This window comes from Mastigoproctus giganteus, chromosome 5 (genome assembly GCF_048544385.1).
Source record: "Mastigoproctus giganteus isolate SK-2022 chromosome 5, ASM4854438v1, whole genome shotgun sequence".
Lineage (NCBI taxonomy): Eukaryota > Metazoa > Arthropoda > Arachnida > Uropygi > Thelyphonidae > Mastigoproctus > Mastigoproctus giganteus.
In genome coordinates, this window is record NC_143579.1 from 31,698,903 (window position 1) to 31,713,268 (window position 14,366).

A 14,366-nucleotide genomic window follows, 5' to 3' on the forward strand; every position below is an offset into this window, starting at 1 on the left:
TATTCTAATTTTTGATTTCAGTACAAAAAATATAACAATAGGCATTTAGCAATACTATAATGCTCTATCTTGCACGTCTACTTTGGTATATACAATTCCTTTCAGTGGCTCCATGGGGATTAGGCATAGCTAGCATGCCAGCCATACTGTGTGTCCTACATGCAGTCCTTGGTTGATAAACTTTTAAGATTATATAGTGAAACTGTATTTCAAGAAGGCACAAGAAAGTTGGGATCTTGAACATCAACAATCACCAATCCTATGTCATAAATGTTAATATTTAAGCTATTTTAAGCAATCATTAGTTAAAAGAGAGGTGTCAAATAAATGTGCCATAAATGGCAATATTCATATCTCCTTTATGTTTAAACTCTTAATTAAAAAAAGAAGTCAAAACAAATTGGCATTCAAGAAATGTACATAAAATCTGACGAAATGCTTTACGAATGTGAAAAAGAAAATCACAATTAGATCTTAACAGAAAAAATGTTTAAAATAAAGTGAAATATTACATATAAAATCTCACGAAAGAGTTTTTAAGAATGCAAAAATGAATAAAAATCACAAATTTTCATTTGTAAGTGGGCAGGAACATGATGCAAATGCAATACGCATACAATTTATCTGTGCGCATTTAAGAAAAAAATTTGTGAATGTCAATTTTCATTTGATTAAGTGAGATTCTGCTAATTATCATTAAAGTCATTTACAAAAATGGTAATAAACATCACAACCAGAGTAAACAAAATAATTTACTTCAAAAAATTTAAAAACTGCTTGCATTTAAGGATATATTTTGAAAATTAATTTATTTCAATATCGCCACATTTGGAATAAACGTGCAAGTTTTTTTGTTTTTTTTTAATACATGCTAGAATAGGCAACAATTTCATTAGATTATGTACAAGAAACAAAGAAGTCCTCACGTGGTTAGAATCACTTTTCCTGTATCTTCCTTGCCTCTATAAATGGTTTTCCCAGTTGTCCATGGTAAATATTTATACTTGATCATATGCTGTAAGTCAAACATTTCTTGTGAGAAATAAATATTAAGAGGTTTATGTCAGCATTAATGAAAAATAGCAAAGAAAGAAAAAATATCATTGTTAATTTTTATTACTTTTAATGTCCTTTTATGCATTAAAGTATCTTTCTCTAATTCTCAATAATTTATAAAAACAGTAGTTTCTTTTTTTCACAATTTCAAATAATGAAATTTCATTATGCTTCCCATATTCTGGCAATGATCTCAATGATATGTGTCTATTTCTAACTACAATCTTCTAAACTTTCTGTGATTTGCTACCACAGAAAAATAAATACTAATTACAACTAACAAATGTGGCAAATTAATGCTACAATCAGGATTAAATTTTGCAAGGTGTGATTCTGCTACCTGGGTATCAAGATACTCCAATATTCAAAATAAAAACAGACAAAGCAACATTCACTTTCAGTAGTGCAACTGCATAACTCAACACCCAAGGTTATGCACCTTCAACACTCACCACCATGAGTGCATTTTCATAATAAATAAATGGAAATAAATAAAGACAGGGATGTTACAAGTACCACCTTTTCAAGAAGACATCAGTGCTTGTAAATCTGAAAAGGATCATATTTCAGTCACTAATCGCTATCCAGCCAAATGTTAACTGCTATGCCACAAATGCAGAGAGAAAATAATGAATGACTAAATTCAAATTGTAAAGTGAAATTTAGTATATTGTAAACTTGAATTGTAAAATTCAAGTTGTAAAATGCCATGGCTACCATCCTTAAAAAGCAAATATAACATAAAATGTAAATTTTAACACTGAACCAGCAAATCAGCAGTTCTAAATCAAATGCAAATATAAAAAGTAATGGCTAAACATGAAATTATAAACCATATAGAGATCTTTCACTCAGTGATCACCTACCTAATACTGTGTTGGGCCACAGTTTGCACAAATAACAGCTGCTATTTGCCTAGGCATGTACTCCACTAGAGGTCTTGTAGGAATCTGTTACACGCTGCCTGCAAAGCTTTCCACAGCGTTGGAACAGATAACGGTTATGTGTCCATACATATCACTTCCCATTCCAAAACATTTCACAGGTGATTCAACTGGACTGAGAACAAGCAAATTTGGAGGCTAGCCAAGATGGGTGCTATTTTCACTGTGTTCCTTTAACCACTCATGCACAGTGCAGACCCAATGCCATGGCATATTATCTATCACCTTGGAAGATCCAGTTTCTGTCCAAGAACTGGATCTTCCAAACAGAGTTCACATGGTCTCTAAGAGCTGCAGTAGACTTTGGCAATGAAATATTGGCCCATATGCACTAAGGATCCTAGTTCTTGTCAGCAAAACATTAGTATTCACATAGCAGCTATTTTGAATCGTGAATGGTATTCACTTATTTGGCAGACTAGTTGGTAAGGATACAAAATGAAGCCCTCGGTAAGGTTAAAAAATTATTTAGAGCTTTCATCACTAGGCCTATGTAATGCTGGTATAAAGTGCACAGAAACAGATAATAATTAAACTAATTACTTATTATTTATGCATTGATAGGTGTTGGCCCAGACAAAGGCCTATCAGTGGGTAAATGGTAATTAGCTGTTGTTGAGTTTAATGACACATAGGCTGCTAGGGCCATATTGTGTCTTTCTAATGGTGAATATGTGGTAATTAGCATTTTTTAATTTATTTTTTTTAGTTTTTCTTAATTTGGCATATTTAGTATACACAGATTTCTGTAGTATTACATGTTGTTGCTTTGAATTTCAGATGGGCATGGCTATCCGATATCAACTACGTTACTAGTTAGTGCAATTCTGATTTATGGAAGTTAAATTTAGGCTCGAAAATGTAATTTACACATTCACATAAAAAAAAATAATAATAAAAATAAATATATATATAAACAACACACACACACATATATATGAGCAGAATGCAGCAATATATAAAATTATGACCTGGCCCACAGATGAACAAAGTTTGCCCACTGCTGGATTAGAAGAATCCTGAACAGTCTTAATACCAAGTCATCAGATTCTGATGACAATTATCCACCTGTTCATAAATCTTGTACTCTAGATTTAACTCCTATTTTGTTAGCCTTCATTATTCCACTGGTGTTTTTCCTTCTGAATGGAAATTTGCTCATAACCAGTCAATTCCTAAAAAGATTAATTCCATCTGTGCCGATCCACTGGTGATATGCTGGCTTATAAACTTCTGCGGATAAATTCCATGGAAAAGCTTACAAGAAAAAGAGAAACTCAGGTAGCTCTTCCTGACAGTTCAAGGGTTTGTGAGTGTACTTGCCATGAAGATCTTCTAAGCACACTGTCATCTTATGGGCTGCCTTTTGCAAATGGGTAGCCAGCTTCCTCTCTCTCTCTCTGAATGCTTCCTGTGTATGTGATGGAGTGGAGGATGGCTCTGTCACCACTTCAACTAAAGCTGGAGTCCCCAAGGTTCTGTTGTTGTTGTTTGGTTTTTAGGAGCATTACCAACTAAGGCCATATTGCTCCGGAATATGTGGTGGTCATTCCCTGACCTTTCCGCATCCGGTGGTGACAGGCTCGAACCCCGGTCTAATCAAGAAGCGTGTGCTACCCACTGCTGCTCCTTCCCACCTGGCTACGGAGGCGCCCCAAGGTTCCGTTCTTTTGACCACTCCTTTTCTCTTAGGTATATCAGAGAACTTCTCGCATTAACTGAAAATCCTATTCATAGTTTTGCTGATGACAATACACCATGATCTCACATTCCACAAATCCTTCTCTGCCTAAAATATCTACGTTTTGAATATGCATCACCCACCAGTTCCTTAAATACTGATCTATAGATAATTCTCCAAGGGGAAGAATAAAACTTAAGTCAACCTCAGTCCTTTTAAACCCAATCCTGGCTTATTTATCATAAAAGTCTGATACTCCCATGCTCATCTTAACAACAGTCAGACTTCCAGATCATATGTGTTTATGGGATAACCCTGACTGTTAATCTTTTCTCAGCAGAAGTAATATAAACTTCTGTTTAACTTGGCAGAAGTTTATACCATCTTCAGTGACCATCTGAATGTCTGGATTTGTGATTAGATCTGTCACAAATTGAAATTAAAGATTTATGAATCACTAGTCATATCTCGGTTCAGATAGAAATATCCCCAAATGAATCTTTTAAACATTTGATTAACGGTTCAATTAAACGTTTAAATGAATTTTTGGACATATTGAATTTGAAATGAGTTTCCTTCAGTCAGAGAGTTAAGTATATGACATCTATACTAGATGATTCCTTAACATTCTTTCTGTCATTTAAGTTAACCTCTCTCCACTCATTGAGTCATAGTACACATGAAGTTGGGTATCCAAAAACACTTCATCTTAAATTTTTCTTTTCAATGTTTTATTTAACTTTTAGTAGAATGACAATCCATTATGCTAATTTGCACCTTCATGTGGAGTAAGTTCTTAGTTTTTTAATTTCACACATTTAAGACAATAAAAATTGAACTAAAAGCCTCAGATTACATAAAAACTTACAGACATATAAGTTGGTGCAAATGCATCATGTCTATGTGTAGTATAGTTAACCAAAATTAATTATGATGGCATCGTTTCATAACACCTCATATTGTGAATGCCTTCGTGAGTTTCCTCTCCAGTTATACTTCAGATATTTAATGCTTTCCCAATAGAGAAGACTATTGTTACTCTCAGTGGATACCACCACCCATACTGTGGAGTTATTTTAACACTGGGTTGCCAGCCATTATACCATTGGGTGTCTACCCGCCCACCCACGAAGACCAAATAGCCTGAAATTGCTCTGGGTGGTGGCATCCACCGAGAATAAATAACAAGTCTTCTCTATTGGAGAAGCATTACATATTTGAAGTATAAGTGGAGAGGCAACTCATTGTGAAGGCATTCACAATATGAGATGCAATGAAATGATGCTATTACAATTAACTTCAGTTAACTACGCAGTAAGTCACCAACATAGGTAAGAGATATGTTCCAGGACTTCTTATGCAAGTCGAGTTTTACGTAACCTGGGAATGATTAATAAAATATTGCTACTATATACCTGATATGCCAAAATTACAAAAACCACAATATCCTCAGAAGAATGAAGAAAAGGTTATAAATTTTATATATTAATTATATATATAGAAAAATAGTTATATATTTTTAATTAGTTTACCACTGTCCCCAGATAAAGATCTTTATCTGGGGACAGTGGTGAAGCAGCCGGAGTGGTACATAAGAAAAAAAAAAACATAAAAGGAAGAACAAAATGCATGTTGTTGTACTGTAAAAACTGATATGTATTTTGTAGCCTTGGTTATTATAGTTGACTTCATTGGTACCGATTCCTTTACAACTGTTCTCAGCCGACTGAGCTAGCCAGGTGAGTGAAGTGCCTGCCTGGCAACCCAAAGGTTGCAGGTTTGAATCGCACCTCGGGCTTGGATCAGAGTAGAAAATGCATAAACCTTGGGAGGTGCAATATGGCCACAGAAACTGATGCACCAACAAAAAAAAAAAAAAAACTGTTCTGCATTATGTGTTCACTGTCAACACTTACAAATCTAAATTCTGTGCAATACTTGTTAACGTTTGACCATTTACACACATCCTTATTATTTTAATTTTTTGATCCAAATTCGATTGCTTTCCTTTTCTCAGTAGATTTACTAGTACTGCTGTCACTTAATCTCTTAGTTGGCACCATGATAATGGTCAAAATTAAAATTTCTGTGAAGAACTTTGCAAGGTTAAGGCAGAAACGCTATTATCACCTCACACGAGCTCACATTTTACTAAAGCACATTTCTGGAGGTCACTACCATAAAACAAAAACGATTTACAGTTTCCCGTTTATTGGGCTTTTCTGTTAAGGCTATCTATTATAAATGGGTAGTAAACTTGATCTTATTGCATTTGCAATAATACTGATAGCTGGAATTTTGTGGGTTTTTATGTTATTATGATGAAATGTGTGTGCCCTTTGCCGAAATCTTCAGTCATATAAAAAAACAAATATTCAGAATCTTCTCTTCATTCCTATTTCTTAAGTTTTGTAAACTTGTTGCTCCATTCCTCACTTATGCAATTTGTGCACGCTGTGTTCGTCATTATTGATTGCTTATTATTATTATTTTTTACTGTTTTAAATTCTACAATCCTTAAAAAAAAAAAAAAAAAAAAACTAAGTGAAAAAAAATTATGTAACTCGAGCTTACTGTACTATGTATAAACATGATGCATTTGTGCTAACATATATGTTTCAGACATTTTTACAATAAACCAAGTGGATAAAAGATAACTTTTGTAAAATATGTGTAGCATCAGTTGAATAGGCTTTGATAATAGTCATTTATAATTCATGTCCAAAAGAAATGGAGCTCATTACTACATAACAGCTGTTAATAAATATGAAATGGATAAGTGATCTATTGCATATTTATCCATTCCACTCAGAGGATATTACTACTTCATGTAATTACCTTTAACTGTCTCTTCATTGTCAGGCAGAAGAGTGTTATGAAGTACAGCAATAAAATAGGCCAAAATACAGGAATGTTGAAGGCCTCAAAGAAGGTACAAAACATTGCAACAAGAATAGCCTTAGTTGCTGAATACCTAAAGGAAAATAAATGTATTTGAGATAAAAGCAAGCAGGATACATAAAATATACAGTGAAAATTTGATTTAATTATAGAATTATAAGCAACAAGAAATGCAAAAAAGTATAGTAAAGAAGCATTTGAAGGAAGATTCTCATTATCTTATCAAAATTACTGCAAACAGAATTTAAGATTCATCAGTTAACTTCCTTTAGTGCTACTCTTCAATTTTATTTCCATTTTTTATATTTTATTAATAAACCAGAAGTGCTTTCCTGAATATACCGGTAAGCTGAATTACTGGCAGAATAGATTGTTACAGAAATAGCAACAGTATTTAACAATAGATATAATAAAACCATTTTTTTAATTCAGTAAACTCCCATAACAGCACTTTCTGAAGGATTATAAGCAGATCAATATTCTGGTGGATAATATTGATTTTTATGTCACTTGCAAAACCTACACATTAAATGCAACCTTCTTTGCATGCTATTAACAAGAATGAAAAAAAAAATATATATATACAAAGGGTACTAGGAAAGTTTTGCAATATGACGCAACAATGAATCACAGGAAGCTGCTTGTTGCTGCATGTTGAGACATGTTCATACGTGCATAGTAGCCACCGCGCCAAGTCGATGGGCTCAGTTATTCATTAGTAGTGAGAGTGTAAAGTGCTTGCGATGGCATCGTGGTCACGAAATGAGATAAGGACAGTTTCGCGGTATAATTTCGTGCGTGGTTTAACCATAGACCAGTGCTTAGAAGAAATGACTCTTGCACTAGATGATGATTGTCCACATCGTACAACGATATTCAGGTGGTATAGAGAATTCCAAAGGGGAAATTTCACTCTGGAGGATTCTGAGAGGCCGGGAAGGCCACGAACGTCAGTTACAGAGGAAACGTTACTGCTGTGAGGAAAATGCTTGACGAAAACAGGCGAGTGACCTACCAACAGATAGAGGATACTTTGGGCCTAAATGCACCAGCAATTCGTTCGATTCTGCAAGATCATTTGCACGTGAAGAAACTTTGTTCTCTCTGGGTGCCGCATCAACTGACTGAAGAGCAGATGACACGACGTGTGACTTGGTGCCGGGAGATGTTAAAAAAGTTTGATAAGGGACAATCTCGGTATGTGAACAACATCGTGACAGGTGACGAGACTTGGCTGTACTATTACGATCTGCCGACCAAGGCTCAAAACAAAGTTTGGGTCTTTGATGATGACGACACACCCGTAATTGTCAGAAAATCCCGATCTGTAAAGAAGAAAATGATAGCTGTATTTTTCAAATCGAGTGGAATTGTGGAACGTGTCGTTTTGGACACGCAGAAGACAGTCACAGCTAAGTGGTATACTGAACAATGCCTGCCTAAAGTCATTGGATCTATGAAGAACCTGCGGCCAAAGTCAAGAATGGACACCTGGTACCTCCATCACGATAATGCTGCAGCTCACCGCGCCAAAGCTTGCACCGAATATTTGACTACGACAGGACTGAAACTTCTCGAGCACCCTCCCTACAGTCCAGACCTTGCTCCCTGTGACTTTGCACTGTTCCCGCATGTGAAAATGAAGCTAAAAGGGAGGCGGTTTTCCAGTGATGAGGACTTTCTACGGGCTTGGGACAACGAGTGTGCTTTACTCCCTAGTGAAACTTGGCAGAACTGGTTTAAAGATTGGTTTCGGAGGATGGAGAGGTGTATTGAATGTAGAGGAAATTACTTTGAAAAAATTAAATAAACAAAGCTGTATTGCAAAACTTTCCTAGTACCCTTTGTATATATATATTATATTAAATTGAGCTAAACATAGCTTGAGCACTAATAAACACAATGAAGTTGTATTAACTTAATAATAATTTTTTTATAATAATAATGATCCTGCCGCTAATGAAATTTATTGATGCCACACTGAAAACCTTCAATGCTGATTAATTGATGAAAGGAAAGTAGATAATGTTGAATTAAAAAAAAGAAAAAAGGGTGAGAAGAGCTTGTGAATAAACCAATAAATGGGAAGATTTTGAGTTAAATATAAAATAAACAAATGTCACCTACAACAGAAACAATTTCTGTGAAGTAAGCACACTGCACAATAAATGATTCCTAGAATTTAATCTCTATCACCAGTTTCCAAAACCAAAGGAAAAGGAGTGGTTATATCCAGATTTATTTCAAGCATCTCAGAACTCATAAAAAAGTAATATAAGTGGGAACGCATTTTAAACAGATTTGGTTTTTTTTAGGCACGTTAGCAACTAAGGCCATATTGCTCCCGGGATATGCGATGGTCATTCCCTGACCTTTTCGCATTCTCCGTATTTGGTGGTCACAGGCTTGAACCCCAGTCTAATCAAGAAGCGTGTGCTACGCACTGCTGCTCCTGCCCACCTGGCTACGGAGGCACATATTTTAAACAGAAGTACTATACAGGGTGTCTCAAAAATATTGGTAATGTTTAGGGGAGGTAGGCAACATCTAAAGGAATGTAAATCGCATAGGAACCCATAACTGGAAACGTCACGGGAAAGTAGTAGCAGAGGCACAAGAAGCAGAAATGACACAAGACAGTAATTAGTGGCAAACATTTATTTGACATAATATTAACAATGGAGTAACGAGATGGATGCATTTCAAGATGTTACAACAGATGCGCGAAGGTTCCACCATTAGACGCGATGCATGTGTGACACCGACGCAGCATGGATTGGCGACCACACGGTCGAACACACCTGGAGTTTCTTTGACAGTAGCAGAAGCGCAGACGAGTCTCACCACGAGATCCATTTCCGTCTCCACAGGCGATTCATACATGATAGATTTGAGGGCTCCCCCCACAGAAAGAAATCAAGGTTCGATAAATCAGGTGAGTGTGGGGGCCAGGCAACAGGTCCACCACGGCCAATTCATCGATGCCCAAAACACTTGTTCAAATGGTCATGAAAACACCTTCCATAATGGGCAGGCGCCCCATCATGTTGAAACCAAATGTTGCATCTCACATTTGCTGGAACATCGTCAAGTAACCCTGGTAGAGCCTTAGACACCACAAACAATCTCCTTAGAGGAGATTTGATTGTGGTGTTTAAGGCTCTGAGAGGCAGCAGTAAAATGAACGAGGACAAAATTTTCAAGATTATAAATGACGCTAGAACTAGGGAACATAAATTCAAGTTACGGGGGGAAATGTTTAGATTGGACTGCAGGAAGTTTTATTTTAGCCAACGAGTTATAAATTACTGGAATAAGTTGCCTACATGGGTGGTAGAGGCCGACAGTTTGGGGAAATTCAAAGGTCATATGGATAGTACCTTCGGGTCAGGGAAGCACATAGGATGATAGGTTTAATTTCCTTTCCTTTTATTAATTATTATTTATTTATTTATTTATTTATTATCATTGTTTTATTCAGGTTTTTTTTTTTTTTTTTTTTTTCGGCTGGTGCAGCATAAGCCATAGGCTTTCTTGCACCATGCAGCCATTACTAATACTAAATATACTGTTATCAGCGAATTATTTCACCCATGAAAGAGATTTTTACCAACAAGTATAGGGGTACCAATGGGCGGTTCCATAAGTGGACATCTCTCCGAATTTTACCTCCTGGAAATAGAAAACCACATCATTTCCAAGTACTCTTCCCCATCCCTTAAAGTTTATGGAAGGTATATAGATGATTGTCTGCTTATAGGCAAACCACACACCATAAATACCATCTTCCATGAGTTGAATAATGTAGATGATTGGCTACAATTCACAATTAAAATTGAAGAAAACAACAGCATCAACTTCCTAAATTTAACATTAATAAGAAATGCCACCAAAATCAACGTAAAAATACACGACAAACCTACCAATAAGGGGAATTATATTCTGACAGCTGTGGCCCCCTCTCTCACAAAAAAAAAAAATCAATCCTAACAGCCCAGTTCAACAATGCTTTCAGGTATTCATCTACGGAGGATGAACACAAACAGGAGATTGAAACACTTAAGAATAGATTTTCCAACAGCAGTTACCCAAAATGGCTCATAAACAGCACCTTAAATACAGCCGAAAAAAGCAGTAAAGAAAAACCAAAACAAGAAGTTCCAAAAAAACAATGGATAGGACTCCCGTACATTGAAACATACCAACAACCATTGAAAAAAATCTTCAAAGGTTCCAGAGTAAATCTAGCCTTTGGCAGCTCCAAGAAACTATAGACATAGCTAAAAAGCTCAGCTATCAACAAAAAAAAAACAAGATTTCAAACAGCAAACAAACTACGTTTGTTTGCTGTTTGAATCCCCTGTGCACTGGATTGTAATTGCATATATATAGGCAGCACAAGAACATTGCTACATACAAGAATCCAAAAACATAAAAGCAGTTTAAATGTAGCTGCAAATAATAAAGCAAAAACAGACCGAACGGGAAAAAAATAATAGTTCCGAATTTTTAGCTCACCACTTAGACACAGGACATTACCGCTCCTTCGAAAACATGATAATAATTGACAAACAAAACACAAATTTTCAATTAGAAACCAGTGAGGCACTAGCAATAAGATCAACAAACAAATCAATAAATATACATAGGCCAATAATAATCTCTGAAGAATGGAACCTAAAACAAATATTCTATAAGTTAAATTTTAATAACAGAACATAAACCCCCTTCAAATCCAGGACCTCTATTAACGGGAACGGATAGTCATGCACCTGAATTTCCGAGTGAAACCCTTTTCTTTCTGTCCCTTTCCTAACTTTTTTTTCAAAAAAAAAAAAAAAAACCACCTACAATTTCCAAATTCCCAAACTATAAGCGTAATATGATGAGGCAGAATATTCTTCCTTCCCCCCACTCTACTTCACCCTTTTCCAACTACTCAATCCCCCACCATGCTTTTGAAATACGGCAATGGAATGTGCCCTGGCTATAAAAGATGGCCTTGACACATATTCACCCTCCTTTGAAGATGGTATTAATGAAAAGCTTCAGGACATCATCTCCCTTTATGCCTACAATTACTCCCCATGCAAGGATTTAGGACAAAAGCTGGCCTTTCCTTCGTCCTCCTTCCATATAATTTGCAATTTCAACACCTTCTGAATTACACCTCTCCCAGATGCAGCCGTCCACGAAGAAAATCCCAGGTATGAGTATTCTTCTGTGTTAAAAAAAAAATATATATATATAATATTCTTAAAATTTAATATTCCTTTAAAATTTCCAAAAACAGCCTATACTACCCTTTTCAAAAAATCCACAAAGTTTATTTTAAATCCATAATGAGATAGCAGATCCTCTACAAGGAAAAATTACAATAAATTATTAGCATTTGTCCAATTCTACGAAAATTAGAATCGGACAAAATTGCTATTTCATGATATACAGTATCACCCAATGTGAGCTTCCATGCGGTATATGAAATTAGCTTTTGAAATGGTAATACAGCTAAAGCTATCTGCTGAAAGTTGTGAAATATCTAGCTAACTCATTACAAAGGCAAGTTTGTTCTGCTGTAAGAATTAAGACCACTGTGTCATCCATGAAGTTTAAATCCTGCTGTTTGCATCTTTAAAATGTTTATCTTTTCATCACGCATAATCATTTTAAAGATGACTATTAATAACTATCATGCCCAAACAGATGAACTTATTTACAGATATAAAGACGTTCAGCTGTTTGTGCTTGATAGTTATTGAAATGTACTCTTTAAAACCATTCAACCAATAGATATACCTCTATAAAATCTGGAAAATTTTATAATCCAGCACCTCTCAATTCCCAAGGATGCTGTATTTTAAAGAGTTCACTATACTAAGTAAATCTGAACAATGCCTATGGTACATAATTTCTAAAACTCCCCAGAGTAAGAACCAAGTCAGGACTAATTGGCAGAGAAAGCCAATAAAACCAATTTATTACATTTACATAATCCGACAGACCAGTGTAACTAATGTTAATTAACTTGGTCTGACATTTAGCTCATGATGTATATTATTATGCATGAGAAAGTATAGATGGCTTTACACTTTAGGTTTCTGGACTAATTAGACAAGTTTATATTAGGTTTCTGACAATGCATTACACTGTACAATTTTGTTTTTTCTCCCTGTTAAAGAGAAACAGGTAATTCTAACAAATTTGAATGTGCTGAATTTAAATTTTTGTCCTGCTCACTAAGGGAAAGGAAAATAGACTTATAAAAGAATAAAATTACATTGTAATTAATAATATAACAAATTAAACACAAAACATTTTAATTTTTTCCTTTTATAACTGACATATGGAGCTTCTCTGATCAATCTCCAACAACATTCAGCTGGCATATACGGATTCTACTTTCTCTAGTATCTCTTTCCTTATCAGATATCTCTTGATCAAACCAAACCAAGTTAATCACTAAGAGCATAAATCTGCTGGAAAAAAATCTAAATATGAATGCTGGAAATATAACCTTAAGGATATTACAACCCATTTTTAAAGGCAATTAGCACTGTCTTAACAATATCACCATAATTTCTGCTGTAACATTGCAATCTGTAAACTAAGGGCTTCAGCTGATTTTTGATAAGTTCAGGTCTTGAAAAAGATAATTTTATTCTGATTTTGAAATTAAGAAAGGTCGCTGATACAGTTGGTTAAACGAATTGAATACTGAGATACAGTATTCGATTCATTGTGTGGATCACCACTTGATCCTCCTTTCTGAGTCCATCCTACAGGTCACTGAGATACTGGTTAGCTACTGGATACTGTACAGAATGTTTTGTTTTAAAAAATTCAGATATATGAACCAAACAAAAATAGCAATCACTTGAGTGGCCCTTTTGCTTTCTTCATACCATTAAAATGGCAAATGACATTGATAAACAAGAATCCTGTAACTATCCTCTCAACAATCTAACTAACAAACTGTAACATATGTGAAAAGCTAAGCGTTTATCCTAATCTCCAATCATGCACTGAAAATATAATGCATATACCTTCTTGATCACTAGAGCAAACACTTATTATGTATGTGTGTAGAATTGACAGAGTCAATTTCACACACAACAAATAATAAGTGTTAACACATTTTGTTATATGCTTTAGAATTGACAAGAGTCAATTCTCAAGCATATAACAAAATAAATTGTGATTACTGGGACAGTTTTGAGAGATTAAATTGCTGTTCTATGGCATGCCAGAGAGAGTAATTAAACAAAGATCAAAACTAATATTCAATAGGCAGTAAGAAAGCTGGCTGGAATTAAGATGGCAATTTTTCAACCAATAAACACATGAAACAATCTACTGACTAAAGGTTAAGCGAAATTTGACCAACAGCTGCACATTTGACACTCTACAAAAAAAAAATCTTTGTAAGATGTTCAGTGTTCATATATTTTTTAAAGAAATCACAAATGCACTTTTGTCAAAGAAAGTCAGATGATGAAACGTATCTGGAAACATTTTTGTAATCAGAGCATAAAAATACACTAAAATCACCAAACTTTACTCCAAGGAGAAAATGCATGTTGTACAGTGCTATCATCAGAAAAATAATGTACTGATTAGAATTCAAATGCAAGTTCTGAAAAATTTACACACCAGAATTTAAACTCTGGTAACCTTCTAATGAATGGACGAAACTCTTCGTTTGCTTTAGTTGGTAATGTTGGCCCATCATCTACAAAAATAAAAACAAAAAACTACAATTTATATTGTGGAAATAATATTTTACA

At 34.9% G+C, this 14,366-nt stretch overlaps 1 protein-coding gene across 3 annotated transcripts in view; it reads right to left on the minus strand.

Annotated features, from left to right (window-relative positions):
• LOC150085283 (protein RER1-like) overlaps positions 1 to 14,366 on the minus strand; it is a 105,636-nt gene that overhangs the window by 7,551 nt on the left and 83,719 nt on the right. For all 3 annotated transcript variants that reach the window (XM_090373129.1, XM_090373126.1, XM_090373127.1), the window contains 3 exons: positions 14,233 to 14,311; positions 6,520 to 6,655; positions 927 to 1,015 (listed from right to left, as the gene is read on the minus strand). In XM_090373129.1, coding sequence (XP_090229255.1) covers positions 927 to 1,015; positions 6,520 to 6,655; positions 14,233 to 14,311 — 304 coding nt within the window. The remainder of the gene's footprint in view (positions 1 to 926; positions 1,016 to 6,519; positions 6,656 to 14,232; positions 14,312 to 14,366) is intronic.